The sequence below is a fragment of the Hyperolius riggenbachi genome, chromosome 11 (assembly GCF_040937935.1).
Source record: "Hyperolius riggenbachi isolate aHypRig1 chromosome 11, aHypRig1.pri, whole genome shotgun sequence".
In the NCBI taxonomy this organism is placed as follows: domain Eukaryota; kingdom Metazoa; phylum Chordata; class Amphibia; order Anura; family Hyperoliidae; genus Hyperolius; species Hyperolius riggenbachi.
Genome location: NC_090656.1, coordinates 116,207,347 through 116,226,379, shown reverse-complemented (window position 1 = coordinate 116,226,379; position 19,033 = coordinate 116,207,347). Strand labels below are relative to the sequence as shown.

Genomic DNA, 19,033 nt, shown 5'->3' with positions numbered 1-19,033 from the left:
AACCCATTGCCACGCCCATCTGCTGTAAATAGAGGTCCTGTCCAAAAGTGAAATAATTATGAGTGAGAATGAATTTGATCAGTCCAGTAATAGGCTTTACAGGTATGCCCTGACCCTGAAGATATTTACGGCAGGCCGCATTACCATCATCATGGGGAATGTTCGTGTACAGGGACTCCACGTCCATCGTGGCCAGTATGGTTCCCTCAGGTACTGGGCCGATGGCTGTCAGTTTGTTCAGGAGGTGGGTGGTATCCTGTAAGTAGCTGGGTCTTTTACAGACAAGAGGTTTCAAGATGTTTTCCAGCCACCCTGAGATGTTCTCTGTAAGAGTTCTGCTCCCTGAGATTATGGGCCTGCCTGGGTTTCCCTCTTTGTGGATCTTGGGAAGCATGTAAAAGTAGACTGTTCTAGGCTCTTCAGGGATAAGGGTCCTTACATGTAGTCTGATGTTTGCAGGCAATCTGTTAACCATCCTATTAAGTGCCATCCTGTAGCCTTCTAACAGTAATATGATGTGATACTTTGCATTAGATGAAGTGCTTATGCAATTTGTTACATGAGTGGGTTGATATTAACACTGTATTTACTACTTTCAGATATCGGCAGCTGGAGGAGTTCAGTGGTCATCATAATATAATGCCCATGTTCAGTGCGTCTGGTGGATCTGTGGGGGAGAGGTGGCGAGTCCCTTAGTACAGCAGCGCTTCATTTACTACCTATGTGGCAGTTCAGGGCAGCGTTTCTTGTTTACCGAAACAAGACTGAAACAACGGACTGAAACAGTGGGGCTGTCGCTGTTACCGCAAGATACTGTTTTTACTTCAATAAAGAGCTTATTTACTACTTGATGATGTTGCTGACTCAATCATTAAAGCTAAACAATTCTATATCTTGATTCAAGCCATTCAGCGCCAAAGTATTAAGTGTATAGATCCAATAGGTTTTGTTTCTTGACATGGCTCTAATGTAATCCCCTCCTCTCCAATTCTTTGCCACACATTGAATAGCATAGAAACGTAGAGATGACAGTTTACCATCATGATGTTCTTCAAAGAGTTTACTCAAGGTGTATTTTGCATCCCCCCTTTTAATCCCAATTGAAATGCTCTGTGATCCTATCCACAAGCATTCTTTTCGTTCGCCCCACATATTGTTTCATGCACCGCATTTGATTATGTATATAGCACCACTACTGTTGCAGTTAAGGTTGCCTTGAATGTTAAATTTGTCACCTGTGACTAATGATCTAAAATCAGACATGGGGTGTTTTAGTGGTGCATCTGCATGGCATGCACATAGTACATCTTTTGAACTTGCCATCTTTCCTTGGAGGGCATTGTCCCATAGATACAGTTGCCGCAATTATACTCTTCAAATTTGGAGCCCTTTTGAACACAAATTTTGTTTTTCTAGGTAAAATACCATTTAAGTGTTTATCATTTTGCAGTATATGCTAGTATTTCCTTATTCCCTTCTTTACCACTGGTGCTTGTTGTGTATATTGTATATTTATGCATATAGGTGGAGTGTTTTTTTCTTTTATTCTCGGCTGTAAAAATTCAGTTCTATCCCTCAATCCCACACCCAATTCTGTCTCTACCAGATGTTCCATAGTGTAATTTCTATCTAAAAACCTTTTCTGCATCAATTTAGACTGTTCTTCATATGTTGCATATTCTGAGCAATTCCTGGGCATTCTTAAATATAGGCTCTTGGGGACATTGCTAAGCCAGGATAACAAATGACAGCTGTCTAAAAATATGAAGCTCCTCATATCCACAGCCTTAAAAAATGTCATTGTATGGATTCGATCCTCCTCAACATAGACAGTCAAATCCAAAAAAAATGTATTTAGGTTTTGCTGTACTCACACGAAAACAGATTAAAATTGTCTCGTTCATCCAAATGATGAATTGGTTTAGGCAGCCAATCGCAATGCCCTGATGAAGAGAGGCATATCCCTTTTGAAATGCATAGGTGTGATTTGTAGTTGGCACTGTGACGCCACATAGCGCAACTTCTGGGTCTTTTTGTGGACTGCAAGTACAGCAACAAACCGAATCTATTGTTATACTCCTGACTGCGGAAGCTGCCGCCTGGGGCTCCGCAGCAGTCCAGTAGGTCTGAATCGAATCTCACCGTCTCCCCAGCCCACGTAAGATGCCGCAGCTCCACTAGGACATTGTTTGATCGATGGAGCGTGGTGAATTGGACTGTAAAACACGCTAATCCAGTGGAGCCTTGAGTACTAGGAGATACACTCCTATGGAATGCCGCTAATGAGCTGCCCTTATAAACTGTGCAAGATATGGAACCGATTTAGGACTGCCGAAATACAAGTGGATTTCGATGTCTTATACTATCCACCTATGCATATTGGTGTTTGTATACATTTTATCTTGATTTAAGAGCCAGAAGGAGGCTCTATCTACAGGAACATTGCAGGAGCGATCTCGAAGTGTGTTTGGTGGTGTGGATGAGGTGTGAGATTGCTCGCAGGCGCGCCCCCATGCTGTCCCCCGGTAGCTCTGGGATCAGTGAACGGGAACATGGTTCCCAATCACCGATCCGTGTCTCTAGCAGAAAAACCGAAGTGGTCTTACTAGAGGCTTCAGTCTTTCTGCAAATAAAATTTTCCGCGTCCTCCTTGTGCTTCCGGTTAGCGAGAAGCACAAGGGGGGAAAAAAACTCAAGGTGGCCATCTTGTGGCCAAATAGTAAAATTACATCTACATATTTTTTACATTACAATTTACACATATAATAACATTAAAAATTAACTGTTTATTTCCCACACCAAAATATTACCCAAATCAATTTTTTTAAGGCGAAAATCCCCGCGGGCTGAAATGGTTAAATGCGGTAAGATGCCAGATAATGTATTAACATGTACATAAATGCATGTTTTTAATGTTCTGAGTGTGGGAAATAAAAAGAAAATGACATGGGGTTCCCTCTTCCGGAGCCTCTTTAAGCCCTTGTCCCCCATGCAGACTAAGATAGCCAGAATGTGGAGCCCTGGTGGTGTGGGACTTCGCACCTAGAGCTATACCAGCCTGCATGGTCCATGGTATGGGGGGGCTCTGGGGGAGAGGGGCAGCCAAGCCTCTCCCTCTTTCCCAGAGCTCTTGTCCAATCAATGGACAAGGGGCTCTTTCCCACCTCCGGTGCCCCATGAGAAGGTGGGGGTTGACAACGCCCTGGGTGGGGGTTCATGGTGACACCTGGGAGTCCCCTTTAAGAAGGGGAGCCCCAGATACCAGCTACCTCCCCAGAAGAAATGAGTATAGGGGTGTAACATGCGGCGGGGACACCGCCGCGGCGGAGAGCGGCATGTCAGCTCGCACGGACAGGTCCTTCGGCCGCACATAGGGCACGGACTACGCGTGCGCGCGCCCGGCGGCAGGACCTTTATGCAGCTAGACGGAGAGTCAGCTGACTCCTCGGTCAGCTGACTCCAGCTAGCTGCCTGATTGGCTGGGCGGCTGGGTGGCGCTACAGAAGCGCTTCCAGCATAAAAGGAGATGGTTATCAGTTGCTCCTCGTCTGCTGTCGTGAATACCTTGTTTGCTAGCGCTCAGACCTTAGAATAGATCCCTGGTGTTGATGCTAAGGATTTCACACCAAGATTAGGATATTGCTGATATTGTATTTGATTTTCTGTGCATGATTCTTGGCTAACTCTGACTCTGTACTTCTGCCTATCTGCCTTACCTGTTGCTGAACCTGCTGCCTGATTACCGACTACTCTCTTGCCTTACGATTTTGTACCGATACTTCCCTCTCTGTTGCCGACTCGATTTGCCTGACTCCTCTACTCTCACCAGAGGGCCCTTGTCTCTTGTGAGGGGCTCTGTACTGTTAGGGTCCTCCAGCTCCTCTGGAGAGGTACAGTTAAGCCCATCAGTACTACTGTTGCACCAAGCACCACATTATTGTATTCCTCTGCTATACTAGTATTATTGGTGATTCTGCAGGTCACCACATAATCTGGTACAGAGTCTGCATTATTGGTGATTCTGCAGATCACCATATAATCAGACATTTAAGTCGCTACACAATACCATTACAAGGGGTACATGGTATCCCTTACTCATTTCCATAAAGGGTTAAAAGAAATAAAAACACAACAATGAACAAAGTCCTTTAATTGTCTTAATTAACCATGAATACTTACCGTTAATAAAAACTTCCCAAGTCAATATCCCATCTATCTTTGACCTTGATTGAAGATCTCTGAAACTGGTTGGAGCAACTAGAGACTGGGCATTTCCAGTTTTATCCGACTTTTATTGGCACTGAATAGTGCATTAAGGCGTTTGAATTTTGTCTGGGTCCCTGTGATACAGGACCCACGCTGTGGGTTTTTGTTTTAACTTGCTTATGGCATTTGTACCAATAAATTGCGTTTTAAGTTTTGGATACTAACCAGTGTCTCATTCATATTTGGTTGCTGTATTACTATCCATATTGGAGCACTGGGTGTCTGCAGGTTTAACCATTTGACAACTGTGTAAAGTTTACTACAAAGAGCTCTGTCTGCGCTAAGGAGGATTGAATCAAGCATACGTTTGATGACTGAACACAGGTATCTGTCTGATCAGCCTGTCCATACACAACCTGGGGCTCCAACAAATAATATACAGAGATAGTCAATAAGATGCTAATACAGCCTTATGCCAGATACATGTGCTTGCTGGAAACCGTCCTAAACCCCCCCCCCCCCCACCACCACCTCATGCAGCGATAAATACTTATAGAGTCTGCAGTGAAGTCTTCAAAGCTTCCTGTGGCTCCCGCTACCTTTCCGACATCCTCCATGCATGACTCCTGGTATGTCACCTGACCCGCATGTCATGTGACACATCGGGAACCATGCACGGATGCTGGAAAGCTGCTAGGAGCTACAAGAAGGTTAGAAGATGGTGCTGGAGGCTCAATAAGTATTTTAAACCCTGCAAAACCCACACAAAATGCACAAAACACAGTCCCCATTATCCCCTTAGGCATGCCAGTTAGTTGACACTTTTGGTTGCCTAAGTTTCGGATAACGGGGACTTTGCTGTACCTTGCATGAAATAGTCCTTAGATAATATATAAAGTGTCATATTCAGATGTTCATGTGTTCTAAGACATAAGCATACTGACAACTACATACCAGTCTATTCCATTGCGATGTACATGGTCCCCAGCATCGTAGTATTTCCCCATGTAGTAGCAAGAACAATGGCTTTGTTGAACACATTGGCCGTCCTCATTGACAAAATACCCAGGTTTGCAGATGCAGCCATCCACAGTTGTGAATCTCACTAAGCACGATTCATCTGGCACACTCAGAGACTTGCATGTAGGCTGACACGTATTGACTTCATACTCATAAACTGCCTTAGTATCACATTCTTGCGTATATTTACCTGGGAAAAAACAAAATGACATAATGGTGCACTGCATTCAAAAGAAAAAAGAGGCGTGTGCTCAAACTAGGTATCACCTGATTTATATACTGGCCGCCAAAATATATATTAAAGCAGTGTTCCCCGACCCTGTCCTTAAGGCCCACCAACAGTGCATGTTTTGTAGAAATCCACAGTTCTGCTGAGACACTAATTACCTCACTTGTAAATGTTTGTGGTTTTCTGCAAAAGGTACTGTTGGTGGGCCTTGAGGACAGGGTTGGAGAACTCTGTATTAAAGGACAACTGCAACGAGAGGTATGCGGAGGCTGCCATATTTATTTCCTTGTAAGCAATACCAGTTGCCTGGGAGCCCTGTTGGCCTATTTATCTGCAGTAGTGTGTGAATCACACTAGAAACAAGCATGCACCTAATCTTGTGAGATCTGACAATAATGTCAGAAACACCTGATCTGCTGCCTGCTTGTTCAGGGGCTATGGCTAAAAGTATTAGGCAGAGGATGAGCAGAATGCCAGGCAACTGGTATTGTTTAAAAGGAAATAAATATGGCAGCCCCCATATCCATCTTGTTACAGTTGTCCTTTAATGTCTATAATTAAAACGGCACAGCACATGTTACATTGTACTGTATAACGCTAGCCAGAACGTGCAGGGTCCAAATCAACCCACCGCAGTGGCGTAGCAATAGGGGGTGCAGAGGTTGCGACTGCATCGGGGGCCCTTGGGCCAAAGGGGCCCACCCTCAAACACAGTATTAGCTCTTTATTGGTCCTGTGCTGATAATATTCACTTCTGTAGATGCTTTGAATAGTACAGATCATTAACAAACTGTTTCCCATCCTCTTCTTGCACCTCTGACACTGTGATTGTCCTTGTTAGCATTTGATGTGCCTTATCAATTGTTATGTACGGAGTGCTTGGGGCCTCAAACTAAAACTTGCACTGGGGCCCACAGCTTCTTAGCTATGGCACTGACCCACCGCTATGCGCCAACAGGGCGCCGCACGTAGGCCTCCCATGGCCCCCAAAATGGGGGCTGCGGTGACAACACCCCAAGCACTGCCACGGCCAAGGAGCAGGTACATTCAAAAACTTTATTTTTCTTCTTCACCTCAGATGTCCTTTGAAATATATAAATTAATACATTTGCTTATTGTTAAAATACTCATCTATAATTTTTGGTTGTCAGTGTTTGCCCCTTGTGAAATCTTACCTCTCCTTGGTTTACATTCTTAAAGAGAGTCTGAAGTGTCCTAAAAATGAAGTTTTTACTTTAAAAACCTCTGCAACATAATTGCCCCTATTAAAATGCTGAAAAAAAATACATAGATCCAGGCACATCGCCTCTAGTTAAATAAGTTGTTAAAGAAAGGGAGGTGCACATTGACACATTACGTTAGCTCCCTTGTGCGATTGGTAAGATGCACTGTCTGTCCCAGGAGAGGACGTCAGGATGTGTGCTCCTAATCCATTGATAGGTTTGATGCAATGAATGTGTTTGCATGTCTGCACTATGCATGTTACAGGGCCAGAGTTAGGACACCTATGTTTACCTGGGTACTTCTGTGCAGTATAGGTGACTAAGCATAATAATGCATTCTTCTGTGAACTAAGACCCCGGCTTTTAACCTCTTGACGACCAGCTAACGCCGATCGGTGAAAACTGGTTGTCTGCGGGTTTCCATGGAAACGGGCGCTCGTTCGAGCGGCCGTTCCATGGCAGTTCACGGAGGGAGTCTCCGTGAACTGCCTGCGAGCCTCCGATCGCGGCTCGCAGGCGAAATGTAAACACGCGGGGAAGAAATCCCCGCTGTTTAAACCATACGGCGCTGCAGCAGCGCCGTAAAGGAGATCAGCGATCCCCGGCCTCTGATAGGCCGGGGATCGCCGCCGTCCGATAGGCTGAAGCCTATCAGAGGCAGTACAGGATGTATCGCCGTCCTGTACCATCCACAGAGCCAGGGAGAGGGAGGGAAGGAGAGGGAGGGGGAATAGCGCTGTGGAGGGGGGCTTTGAGGAGCCCCCCCGCAAGGCACAGCAGAGCGGTGGCGATCAGACCCCCCCCCCAGCAGGACATCCCCCTAGTGGGGAAAAAAGGGGGGAAGTCTGATCGCCCTGCCTGCAATACGATCTGTGCTGGGGGCTGAAGAGCCCACCCAGCACAGATCAATGGGAAATCACTTGGTCGGCAAGTGGTTAACTTAGCTGTAGGGATAACAGTTGTGCCTGGATGAGTGAATCTGTGAATGCATTTGTTTGAACATTTGCATGCGAGAGTGCAAAGGGTTAATAGATTTTTGCTTGTTTTCTAGCCACACCCCCTTCAGCACCTCCCTTTCTTTAACAACTTATTTAATGTCCTAACTAGAGGCGATGTGCCTAGATCTATGTATTTTTTTTCTTGTTACTGACCCCTGTGGCTAGGGTCTAATTCAGTGCACTCCCTCCTTCCCCTGTATGTGTTTGTCAGCAGGCTCGGACTGAGCCACCGAACCACCGATAGTCCCATCGGTGGGCCCCGACTGCCCCGCCTCCTGGGGGCCCCAGAGCTAAGAGGGAGGGGGCACAGCTTGGAAGGGGGGAAATTGGGCACAGACCGGCGGGGAGGGGGGGAAGCCTCCCCCCCTCCCTCACCTAGGGGCCCCCCCTTCCACGCACCCCCCTCCTCCAGAAGTGCAGCCAGCAGCGAGCTGAGAATAGCTACAGAGCTTCAGATGATGCTAGCTCTGCTCCGCATGCCGCTGCTGCCCTGCTGGTCTCTGTCTCCTACAGTGACGCTGTCCAATCACGCTCTCGCAGTACTTCCTGCGAGAGCGTGATTGGACAGCGTCACTACAGGAGACAGAGACCAGCAGGGCAGCAGCAGCGGCATGCGGAGCGGAGCTAGCATCATCTGAAGCTCGGTAAGCTATTCTCTGCTCGCTGCTGGCTGCACTTCTGGAGGAGGGGGGTGCGCGGAAGGGGGGGCCCCTAGGTGAGGGAGGGGGGGAGGCTTCCCCGCTGATCTGTGCCCGCTGCCCCCCCCCCCCCCCCCCCCTTCCAAGCTGGGGGGGACTTGCATTGTGTGTTGGTATCTGCAGTCAACCTGATTGCATTTTGTGAGGGTATCTGCAGCCAACCTGATTGCATTTTGTGGCGGTATCTGCAGCCAACCTGTTTGCATTTTGTGGGGGTATCTGCAGCCAACCTGTTTGCATTTTGTGGGGGTATCTGCAGCCAACCTGATTCATTTTGTGGGGGTATCTGCCACCAACCTGATTGCATTGTGTGGGGGTATCTGCAGCCAACCTGATTGCATTTTGTGGGGGTATTTGCCGTCAACCTGATTGCATTTTGTGGGGGTATCTGCAGCCAACCTGATTGCATTTTGTGGGGGTATCTGCAGCCAACCTGATTGCATTGTGTGGGGGTATCTGCCGCCAACCTGATTGCATTTTGTGGGGGTATCTGCCACCAACCTGACTGCATTGTGTGGGGGTATCTGCAGCCAACCTGATTGCATTGTGTGGGGGTATCTGCAGCCAACCTGATTGCATTTTGTGGGGGTATCTGCAGCCAACCTGATTGCATTGTGTGGGGGTATCTGCAGCCAACCTGATTGCATTTTGTGGGGGTATCTGCCGTCAACCTGATTGCATTTTGTGGGGGTATCTGCCGTCAACCTGATTGCATTTTGTGGAGGTATCTGCCGTCAACCTGATTGCATTTTGTGGGGGTATCTGCCGTCAACCTGATTGCATTTTGTGGGGGTATCTGCCGTCAACCTGATTGCATTTTGTGGGGGTATCTGCCGTCAACCTGATTGCATTTTGTGGGGGTATCTGCCGTCAACCTGATTGCATTTTGTGGGGGTATCTGCAGCCAACCTGATTGCATTTTGTGGGGGTATCTGCCACCAACCTGATTGCATTTTGTGGGGGCATCTGCTACCATTTGACTACTTTATGAATTATCATGAGGCATGTAACCAGGGCCGGCCCGTCACTTTTTGCCGCCTGAGGCAAATTTGGCAGAGCTGCTGCCGCCGCCGCCCCCCCCCCCAATGGCCATTGAGGTTAGGGCTTCCATTCTAGCAGCGTTCTTTCCTCTTCACGCCTTGGAAGAATCCCCATGTGCATCTGGTAGGCCTGGATGCCTGTGCCATTTTTTGTATTTTTCTGGCCTTTGTGCTGATTGACTGTGCCACACAGAAATCTGTATTACGGCCTGATGAAGGGCATACATACGATATAAAGAGCCCGAAACGAACATGTGTCGTTGCCTGTAAAGTACAATACCTATTCAGAGTTGCATCAAGCCAGAATATAATACCTACCAATCAGCTTCAATTATTCATGTCTTATGGTATATTATTGATTACATGAAGACTAATTATGTGGAATTGAAGAAGTTTTAACGAATTTTTGATATTTTGTACCAATAAAGTTTTTCTATAAGATTTTGCTAAAATTGCACTGTACTTCCTCGTTTTTTTTTTAACTCACGTCCTTTTCTATAAAATTATTGTGCACTATGCATGTTACAGGGCCAGAGTTAGGACACCTATGTTTACCTGGGTACTTCTGCGCAGTATAGGTGACTAAGGGCTCATACACACATCAGACCATAGTCTTTTGAAAATGAAAGATCACAGACCAATTTTACCACAATCCATGTAGTATGAGAGCCATACCTACACACTCTATTCTATGGAGCTGAACTCCCCATCAGACAGAAATCTTTGCAAGATGCTGCACACAAAGATGCTGTAGACATTCAAAAGATCAGTATCTGCAAAAGATCTGTTCCTGCAAAAGATCCGTTCCTGCAAAATGCATTCATAGTCTATGATATCTGCAGATCATCATACACACCTTGTTTAACAGACATTCATCTGCAGATCAGATCCACCAGGATGGATTTTCAGATCTGCAGATGATTGTCTGATCTGCAGATGAATTTCAGTTAAACAAGGTGTGTGTGATGATCTGCAGATCAGATCTCCTAGGCTATGAATGCAATTTGCAGGAACAGATCTTTGGCAGGAACAGATCTTTTGCAGATACTGATCTTTTGTGTCTGTACAGCATCTGTGTGTGCAGCATCTTGCAAATATTTTTTTCTGATGGGGAGTTCAGCTCCATAGAAAAGACTGTGAAGGTATGGCTCTCATACTATATGAAGGGTGGTAAGATTGGTCTGTGATCTTTCATTTTCAAAAGACTATGGTCTGATGTGTGTATGTGGCCTAAGCATAAGAATGCATTCTTCTGTGAACTAAGACCCCAGCTTTTAACTTAGCTGTAGGGATAACAATTGTGCCTGGATGAGTGAATCTGTGAATGCATTTGTTTGAACATTTGCATGCGAGAGTGCGAAGGGTTAATAGATTTTTGCTATTCAAATGCCGAAGTGGCTGAAAAAGTGACTGAAAAAGCAATAAATCACCCCAAACTGTCTGGGGCACATCACTGGGCTCCTTCCGCGTAGAGGCAGAGCTTTAGGCTGCAGCTCTGCCTCTACACGCATCCATCAGTGCGGCTCGCCGCCTCTGCTCGCCCCTCTCAGTCTTCTTTCACTGAGAGGGGCGGGGAGAGGCAGCGATCAGCGCTGATTGACACGCATGGAGGCAGAGCTACAGCCCAAAGCTCTGCCTCCTTAGGGCAGCAAAATCCACGACCAAGAAAGTCGTGGATTTTGCCAGGGGAGTTTGGGGTGATTTATTCCTTATTCAGCCACGGGGATGTGGCATTTTAATAGGGGCAATGATGTTAAAGAGGTTTTTAAAGTAAAAATCTCATTTTTAGGAGACTTCAGGGTCTCTTTAAGGCTTCTTGCACACAGGGACGTTACAGGCGCACGTTAGTGCAGCCTGTAACGCTCCCCCAACGCACAGCAATGTAACACAAGTGGGCTGTTCACACTGCCCATGTTGCGTTACATTGTAACGCAGCAAAGTGCTGCCTGCTGTGCGTTCTACGCGGCTAAGCCGCGTTAGACTGTTTGCACATGCTCAGTCATGTTGGGGAGGAGGGGAGAGCGGCCAGGCACAGGCCAGGTAATTAATATTCACTGCACTCAGTGACGTGCAGTGTTTACTTCCTGGAGCGGCCGCTCTGTGCGGCGATTGGCCGGGCGGGACCACGTGATGCTGCATGCGTCCAAGAGTACGCATCACGGCATCACGGATGCCAGAGTGAGCTGCACAACGCGGCTCACTCCGACGTCCACACCAGAGAGCACCAGGCGTTGCGTTAGGGGCACGTTATGTGCCCTATAATGTCCCCTAAACGCAACGTCCTGGTGTGTAACTAGCCTAAAGGAGTTATCAGGCAAAAAAAAAAATGAGTTTCACTTACCTGGAGCTTCTCCCAGCCCCATGCAGCCATTCTGTGCCCTCGCAGTCACTCACTGCTGCTCCAGTCCCGCGCTAGTTTTGTTTTAGCCGACCTCGGGGTCGGCGGGCCGCATTGCCTACATTTTTACGCATTACCGCTGGTGCAGGAATATTAATACACACATTTTTTGTGTTAATAGTTTAATGCGTAAATTTTTAGGCATTGAACCACCGACGCATAAAAATGTATGTGTTAATGTTCCTGCACTAGCGTTAATACGTAAAAATGTACTCAATGCGGCCCGCCGACCCAGAGGTTGGCAAAAACAAAACTAGCTGGTGGCGGAATGAAGCAGCAGTGAGTGACTGCAAGGGCACAGAATGGCTGCATGGGGCTGGGAGAAGCCCAAGGTAAGTGAAACTCATTTTTTTGCCTGATAATTCCTTTAAGTTTATCAAAAACACCTAGATGTTTAGTGCTTTTTTTCCACTGGGCATGATCGGATGCAAAAATCGTATTGCACCCGTTTTGCAGAGCCCAACAGCACCACAATTAACATGTAAATTGTGGTACTGTTTTTCCACTAATGCAGTTTGTTTTTCCCATAATCACAATCGCCGGCATGCACGAGTAGCAGACGGATAGCAACGCAGTCACGGGTTGAGAAAATGGACAGAAGCACAATTGCATCACAGCGTGATTGCATATGCGATTGCATTTCCTAGTGGAAAAGAAGCCTTACGCAAAGTGAATCACTGTAGATTTTTTTTAAATTTGTAGAGTGAGCAGGAACATCATATGATCTCGTAGGCCTGAAACCCACTAGCAGTAGGTTACTAAACCTTTTGTAAGCTCTTGCTAATGTAATGTTATGGTTGTGATCCCACTTGAGCGATGTGATTTTATAACAATTCCCCATAGCATTGCATTAGCAAGAGCTTTTCAAATCACAAGTGCTTAAAGAAAGGCTGCTAGTGGGTTTGAGCCATTAGATAGAGTGACCATATTTTTGTGGGTCCAACCTGGGACGAGGGGGGGGGGGGCGGCGCGCGCAGCGCGCCGCGGCGAAAAGTGGGAAGGAGTGAGGAGCACGCAGCGGCGAAGACTGGGGGAGGGGGGCTGCGGCGCGCGCAGATGTAACAGCGAGGCATAAGAAAGCAGTGTTTACGCCATGATGTGGACAAACGAGACTTTGTATCATGGGTGTGCAGAAACTGTGTGATGCTAATAGTATACCGTAACCACAAAGCAGCAAACATAGCCATCTATGACCATTAAATAATAAATGCAGTAACAGTTACCCCGGACACCAGAAAATAAACGCAATAGGCAACATGTCAGTATAAAATAAATGCAATGCGGGCAAACATGTCAGTACAAAATAAACGCAATGCGGGCAACATGTCAGTACAAAATAAACGCACTGCGGGCAAACATTTCACCAGAAAAGAAACGCACTGCGGCCAAACATTTCACCAGAAAAGAAACGCACTGCGGGCAAACATTTCACCAGAAAAGAAACGCACTGCGGCCAAACATTTCACCAGAAAAGAAACAATGCGGGCAAACATTTCACCTGGAAAAGAAACAATGCGGGCAAACATTTCACCAGAAAAGAAACAATGCGGGCAAACATTTCACCTGGAAAAGAAACAATGCGGGCAAACATTTCACCAGAAAAGAAACAATGCGGGCAAACATTTCACCTGGAAAAGAAACAATGCGGGCAAACATTTCACCTGGAAAAGAAACAATGCGGGCAAACATTTCACCTGGAAAAGAAACAATGCGGGCAAACATTTCACCTGGAAAAGAAACAATGCGGGCAAACATTTCACCTGGAAAAGAAACAATGCGGGCAAACATTTCACCTGGAAAAGAAACAATGCGGGCAAACATGGCAGAAGTGTCCGGCCTCTGGCGCGCTGCTCCGTCCCGGGACCGTCTTCCTCCTCCTGCTCTTCTCTCCCGCGCTGACAGGGCTACGGCAAGATGGCGCCCGAAGCCCTGTACTAGTGACACAAATAGGTCTCCAGTACAGGGCTTCGGCAGCCATCTTGCCGTAGCCCTGCTCGCCTGCCGGTGTCGGAAACAGACACCGGAAGAGGAGGCTGGAGCGGGGCTGCGGGCAATGAACTGGCACGGCGTCTATAGACGCCGCTGCCAGTTCATTGAGGAGAGAGTGGCCAGAGTCCCGAGGCCGGGACGTCCCGCTGCTGAAAGCGGGACGTTTCCCGGGACCTCATTAAGCCTGGGACAGCGGACCCCGAATCCGGGACGTGTCCCGGGCAATCCGGGACGTCTGGTCACTCTACATTAGAGTGCATGATATATGTATATATATATCTATATATAGCCTAGGGTATACTTTACTGGTTTGGCAGGGCTATATACCAATCTAAAGTAATAAGCATCATTCAAAATTATTATGCAAATTGTATTTTCCTCTGATTCTCCTATATAGTCGATGCAAGTGGCAGCCAGCATCAACAAACATCAAAGTGATAATGGTATGTTTTTTTTTTTTTTTAAATAAAAAGCTTACAATGCACTGTTCCAAATTATTATGCACAGCAGAGTTCCAAAACATAGTATAGTCATTTGTTGAATTTAGGTATTTACTGAAATCAAAAGCTATGTCAATCAAAAATGTAAGAACAGATCCCATTACATATTAAAGTGAACCTCCGGACTAAAAATCTACTCAGCAGAACTGAAAAGGCTTGGTGTTTCTTTAACAGTTTCACAGCATCAGAACTTTGTTTTTCTTACCAAAGCATCATTTTTATCTGTATTTTTAGCTAAGCTTCACCCATCAAAAAAAAACTGCCCAAGCTTTTTTTCCCTGATGCTGTGCAAAGCATGTTGTTATTCACATTGCCTAGCAACTGGGAGGGGTGATCAGCACACAGGACAGTTGGAACTGTGTCTCATGCTCCCTGTCACCTTCTTTCAAACAAAAAGATGGCTGCCCTCATGAAATCAAACATTTGCCTGTTCTTTTAAAACAGGGTGGGTAAGAGATTATATTACCTATCTATTTTAATTAACATAACTAATGTAACTTAATGATAGTATGTTTGTTTAGGCTGAAGTTCCTCTTTAACATTGGATCCCTCATTTGATAGCATCTTCACAATTCTTGCATCCACAATCCCTTAGATTGTAAGCCTCTGGCCAAGGGCGTAACTAGAAGTCACCGGGCCCCCCTGCAAAAAGTTGTATGCCCCCCCCCCTCAGGGATGTTTTGGGGGCCGGAGGGGTTGCAGCATGAGGGGAGAGCTTGGCGACACATCAGCGGGGAGGGGGGACAGTCCCTCCCTCGGGTTCTCCCCTCAGCGCTCCCCTCCAGCATCTATCAGCAGCAGCAGAGCGGGAAGGAACACATACCTCCATCCACCGCAGAGGTTCAATCTCTAAGTCCCTCACACTACTTCCTGTTTAAACAGGAAGTAGCGTCAGACACTTAGAGAGAGGAACCTCCGGCGGTGGAACGCATGAAGCTATGTATTCCTGCCCTCCACCTGCTGCCGCTAATATATGCTGGAGGGGAGCGCTGAGGGGAGAGCCCGAGGTGAGGGAGGGACTGTCCCCCCTCCCCGCCGATGTGTGCCTGTGCTTTCTCCTCATGCTGCGACCCCTCCAGCCCCCCAAAACGGCCCTGAGTGGGCCCTAGAGAGGCCCCCCGCGAATGCAGGGGCTTCAGCCCCTTTTCTTACGCCACTGCCTCTGCCAGGGTCCTCCCTTTCCTAGTGTAATCTACAGGATTATGTCCTTCTTCTACTATGACAGCCTGTTCTTGTATTGCTGGGCCTACCTAACCAGCCTATAATCGCATGATCATGTATCTTGTGCCATTTGCCTTGTATAACTTTGTTCTATGTTATATAACCTTGTTATGTCTGTCATCCTAATATCATTGTATATATTTATTGTCCAGCGCTGTGTAATATGTTGGCGCTTTATAAATACAATAAATAATAGTAATCCATTGTGAGTTTTGAAGATGTTCAGTTTATATGTATTTGCAGGATGTCAGAATAGCCTCCCAGAGCTGCTGTTTGGATGTAAACTGCCTCCCACCCTCATAGATTTTTTCGCTGAAGGATGCTCCACGGGTTTTCAATAGGAATGAGGTCAAGGAGGATGGGGGCCAAACCATTAATTTCTCTTCTTTCATGCCGATAGCAGCCAATGATGCAGAGGTATTTCTTGTGGCATGAAATGGTGCGTTGTCATGCATGAAAATGATTTTGTCATAGAAAGTTCTATTTGTACCATGGAAGAAAGTGAAAACTGCACATATTTTTTAAAAGTCATTTTGACACCTTCAGGGACTCTAAAGGAGCTGACTAGTTCTCTCCCTATGATTCTAGCCCACAACATGACATTGCAGTTTTGTTGGGACATGGGGGCTATCAACCAATCATCTACCACTCCATCCATCTGGACCAACCCTGGTTGCATGGCACTCAACAGTAAACAAGACGGTTTTGTAGTTCTGGGCCCATTGCAGCCTGTTTATGCTTGTGAGCATTGGTTAGGGGTGGCCTAATAGAAGGTTTATGCAGAACTACATTCCTCTGGAGGATTCTGCACCTTGATGTTTGTGGGACTCCGCAGGCACTAGCAGCTTCAAATACCCTTTTGCTGCTTTGTGGTGGTATTTTAGATGCTGCTCTCTTAGGGCTTGACTCACTATGCGGTGCTAACCTACTTATCACGTCTAAAGTCTTTAGGCGCGCTAACCAGGGTGCTAAGTAGGTTAGCACCGGTTTTCTCAATCAGATCGCACTCTAAGTACAGCGCTAAGTCCCATAGGCTTTAATGACCACTTCGCGCGGAGCGCCCTACGCTCAGTGCAGTGCGCGCGTGAAGTTTTACGCGCACAAAGTTTTGCCCGCGTAAAGTTTTGCGCGCGAAAAGCTCGTTTAGGACGTGCTAAGGGGGTTTTCACAGGCGTGCTAACAGTTAGCACCGCTTTGTGAATCAAGCCCTTAACCTCCCTGGCGGTAAGCCCGTGCTGAGCACGGGCTATGCCGCGCAGGAGGATTTCTCAGGCCCTGATGGGCCGATTTGCATACTTTTTTTTTTTTTTTGCAACACGCAGCTAGCACTTTGCTAGCTGCGTGTGCACTCTGATCGCCGCCGCTCCGCGCGTGCCCCCCCTCCCAGACCCCGTGCGCTGCCTGGCCAATCAGTGGCAGGCAGCGCTGAGGGGTAGATCGGGACTCCCAATGACGTCACGACGTCGATTACGTCGGTGACGTCATGCCGCCCGTCGCCATGGCGACGGGGGAAGCCCTCCAGGAAATCCCGTTCTTTGAACGGGATTTCCTGATCAGAGATCGCCGGAGGCGATCGAAGAGGGTGGGGGGATGCATCATTTTGCAGTTATCTGCACAAACCTATGTATCCTGTGAGTCAGCCACAAATATTTTAACAGAATGATGATTATGCTTAAGTTTTCGAGAATCTAAGATTTTTATTCCCTGTCTAAGGCATTCAACTATTTCACATTTTTCAGAAGCAGAAAGATCCTTTCTCTTTCCCATATTGCTTGAAAATGGTGATCTGCATAATAATGTGGAACATTTTTCTTTAGTAGATTTTCCTCTAATTAGGCTCACCTGGCAAACTTATCACAGATGTCAGAGATTGATTTCAGTAATCAAAAGAGCCTTGAGACACAATACCATCCATGAGTTTAATTTAAAAACAAAATATTTAATCTTTATTTAATCTTTATGATACTTAAGTACAATTTGCATAGTAATTTGGAACAGGGTATGTATACATGTTACGGCCAGAACCCGAAGTGTGGCCACTTCTAGTTCTGGCCGGCCACTTCGGGTTCTGGCCGGCCAATATGCGAAGTGGCCGCAGCGCTGCGGCCAATGTGAGAAATGGAATGTTTACAGCCGTCTCGCCCGGCCAAATTGATGACAAACTTGCTTAATTTTAATGAAATGTAGCCGGCGGCAATGTCATAGAATAGATGAAGCCGCCGGCTTTCGCGCACTGCCTCTCCCCGATCCCCCCCTCCCTCCTCTCGCCGCCGCCTCCCATTACAATACGTAGCAGCCGGGCGGGGACATGCAGCCGGAGAGTCGTTCGTCGCAGCAGGGGCAGCAGAGCGGGGGAGGCTGCAGACATCGCTTCTGCCAGCACCCCGCTCTGCAGGAACGGCAGGATTCCCCTGCCGCGACGAACGACTCTCCGGCTGCATGTCCCCGCCCGGCTGCTATGTATTGTAATGGGAGGCGGGGAGAGGAGGGAGGGTGGATCGGGGAGAGGCAGTGCGCGAAAGCCGGCGGCTTCATCTATGACATTGCCGCCGGCTACATTTCATTACAATTAAGCATCATCAATTTGGCCGCGGCGAGACGGCGTCAACAAAACATTTCTCACATTGGCCGCAGCGCTGCGGCCACTTCGCGCATTGGCCGGCCAGAACCCGAAGTGGCCGGCCAGAACTAGAAGTGGCCACACTTCGGGTTCTGGCCGTAACATACATAAGAAGTGTTTCTGATGCTGACTCCAGGAAAATCAAGGTAAAAATGGTTACAATGAATAAATAATTGCATTCTACTATATGTCATAACAGTTTCTCCTTAAAGAGACTCTGAAGTCTCAAAAAAACACGTTTTTATTTAAATAACTTGATAAGCACTAATGACCTACGTAAAATGCTGTATCCCCGCGGCTGAAATCACTAAATCAACCAAAATCCTTGGGGGGAGATTTGCGCAGCGCTTCCTGTAGAGGCAGAGCTTCAGCCTGTAGCTTTGCATCTACTCCTGTCAATCGGCGCTAATCGCCGCCTCCTCCTGCCACTCTCAGTCTTCTTTTATTGAGAGGTGCGGGGAGAGGCGGTGATTAGCGCTGATTGACGAGAATGGAGGCAGAGCTGCAGCCCGAAGCTCTGCCTCCCCAGCAGCAAAATCCACGATGTCCAGTCGTGAATTTTTGCACTGAGATTTGGGGGATTTAATAGTGATTGCACCCGCAGGGATGCAGCGTTTTAGGTAGGGCTTTAGTGCTTACCAAGTTAGTTAAATAAAAACGTGTTTTTTTTTTGAGACTTCAGAGTCTCTTTAACCTCCCTGGTGGTAAGCGCGTGCTGAGCACGGGCTATGCCGCCGAAAGGCACCGCTCAGCCCCCGCTGGGCCGATTTGCATAAATTTTTTTTTTTTTGCTACATGCAGCTAGCACTTTGCTAGCTATGTGTGCAATGTGATCGTCGACGCTACCCGCCGATAGAGATGGGCCGAACGGTTCGCCTGCGAACGGTTCCA

The 19,033-nt window shown here is 47.2% G+C and overlaps 1 protein-coding gene across 1 annotated transcript in view; it reads right to left on the bottom strand.

The window, feature by feature from the left end:
• Positions 1–19,033, bottom strand: part of LOC137537853 (mucin-2-like) — a 508,651-nt gene that overhangs the window by 376,333 nt on the left and 113,285 nt on the right. Inside the window, exon 14 of the mRNA XM_068259804.1 lies at positions 5,161–5,416. Coding sequence (XP_068115905.1) covers positions 5,161–5,416 — 256 coding nt within the window. The remainder of the gene's footprint in view (positions 1–5,160; positions 5,417–19,033) is intronic.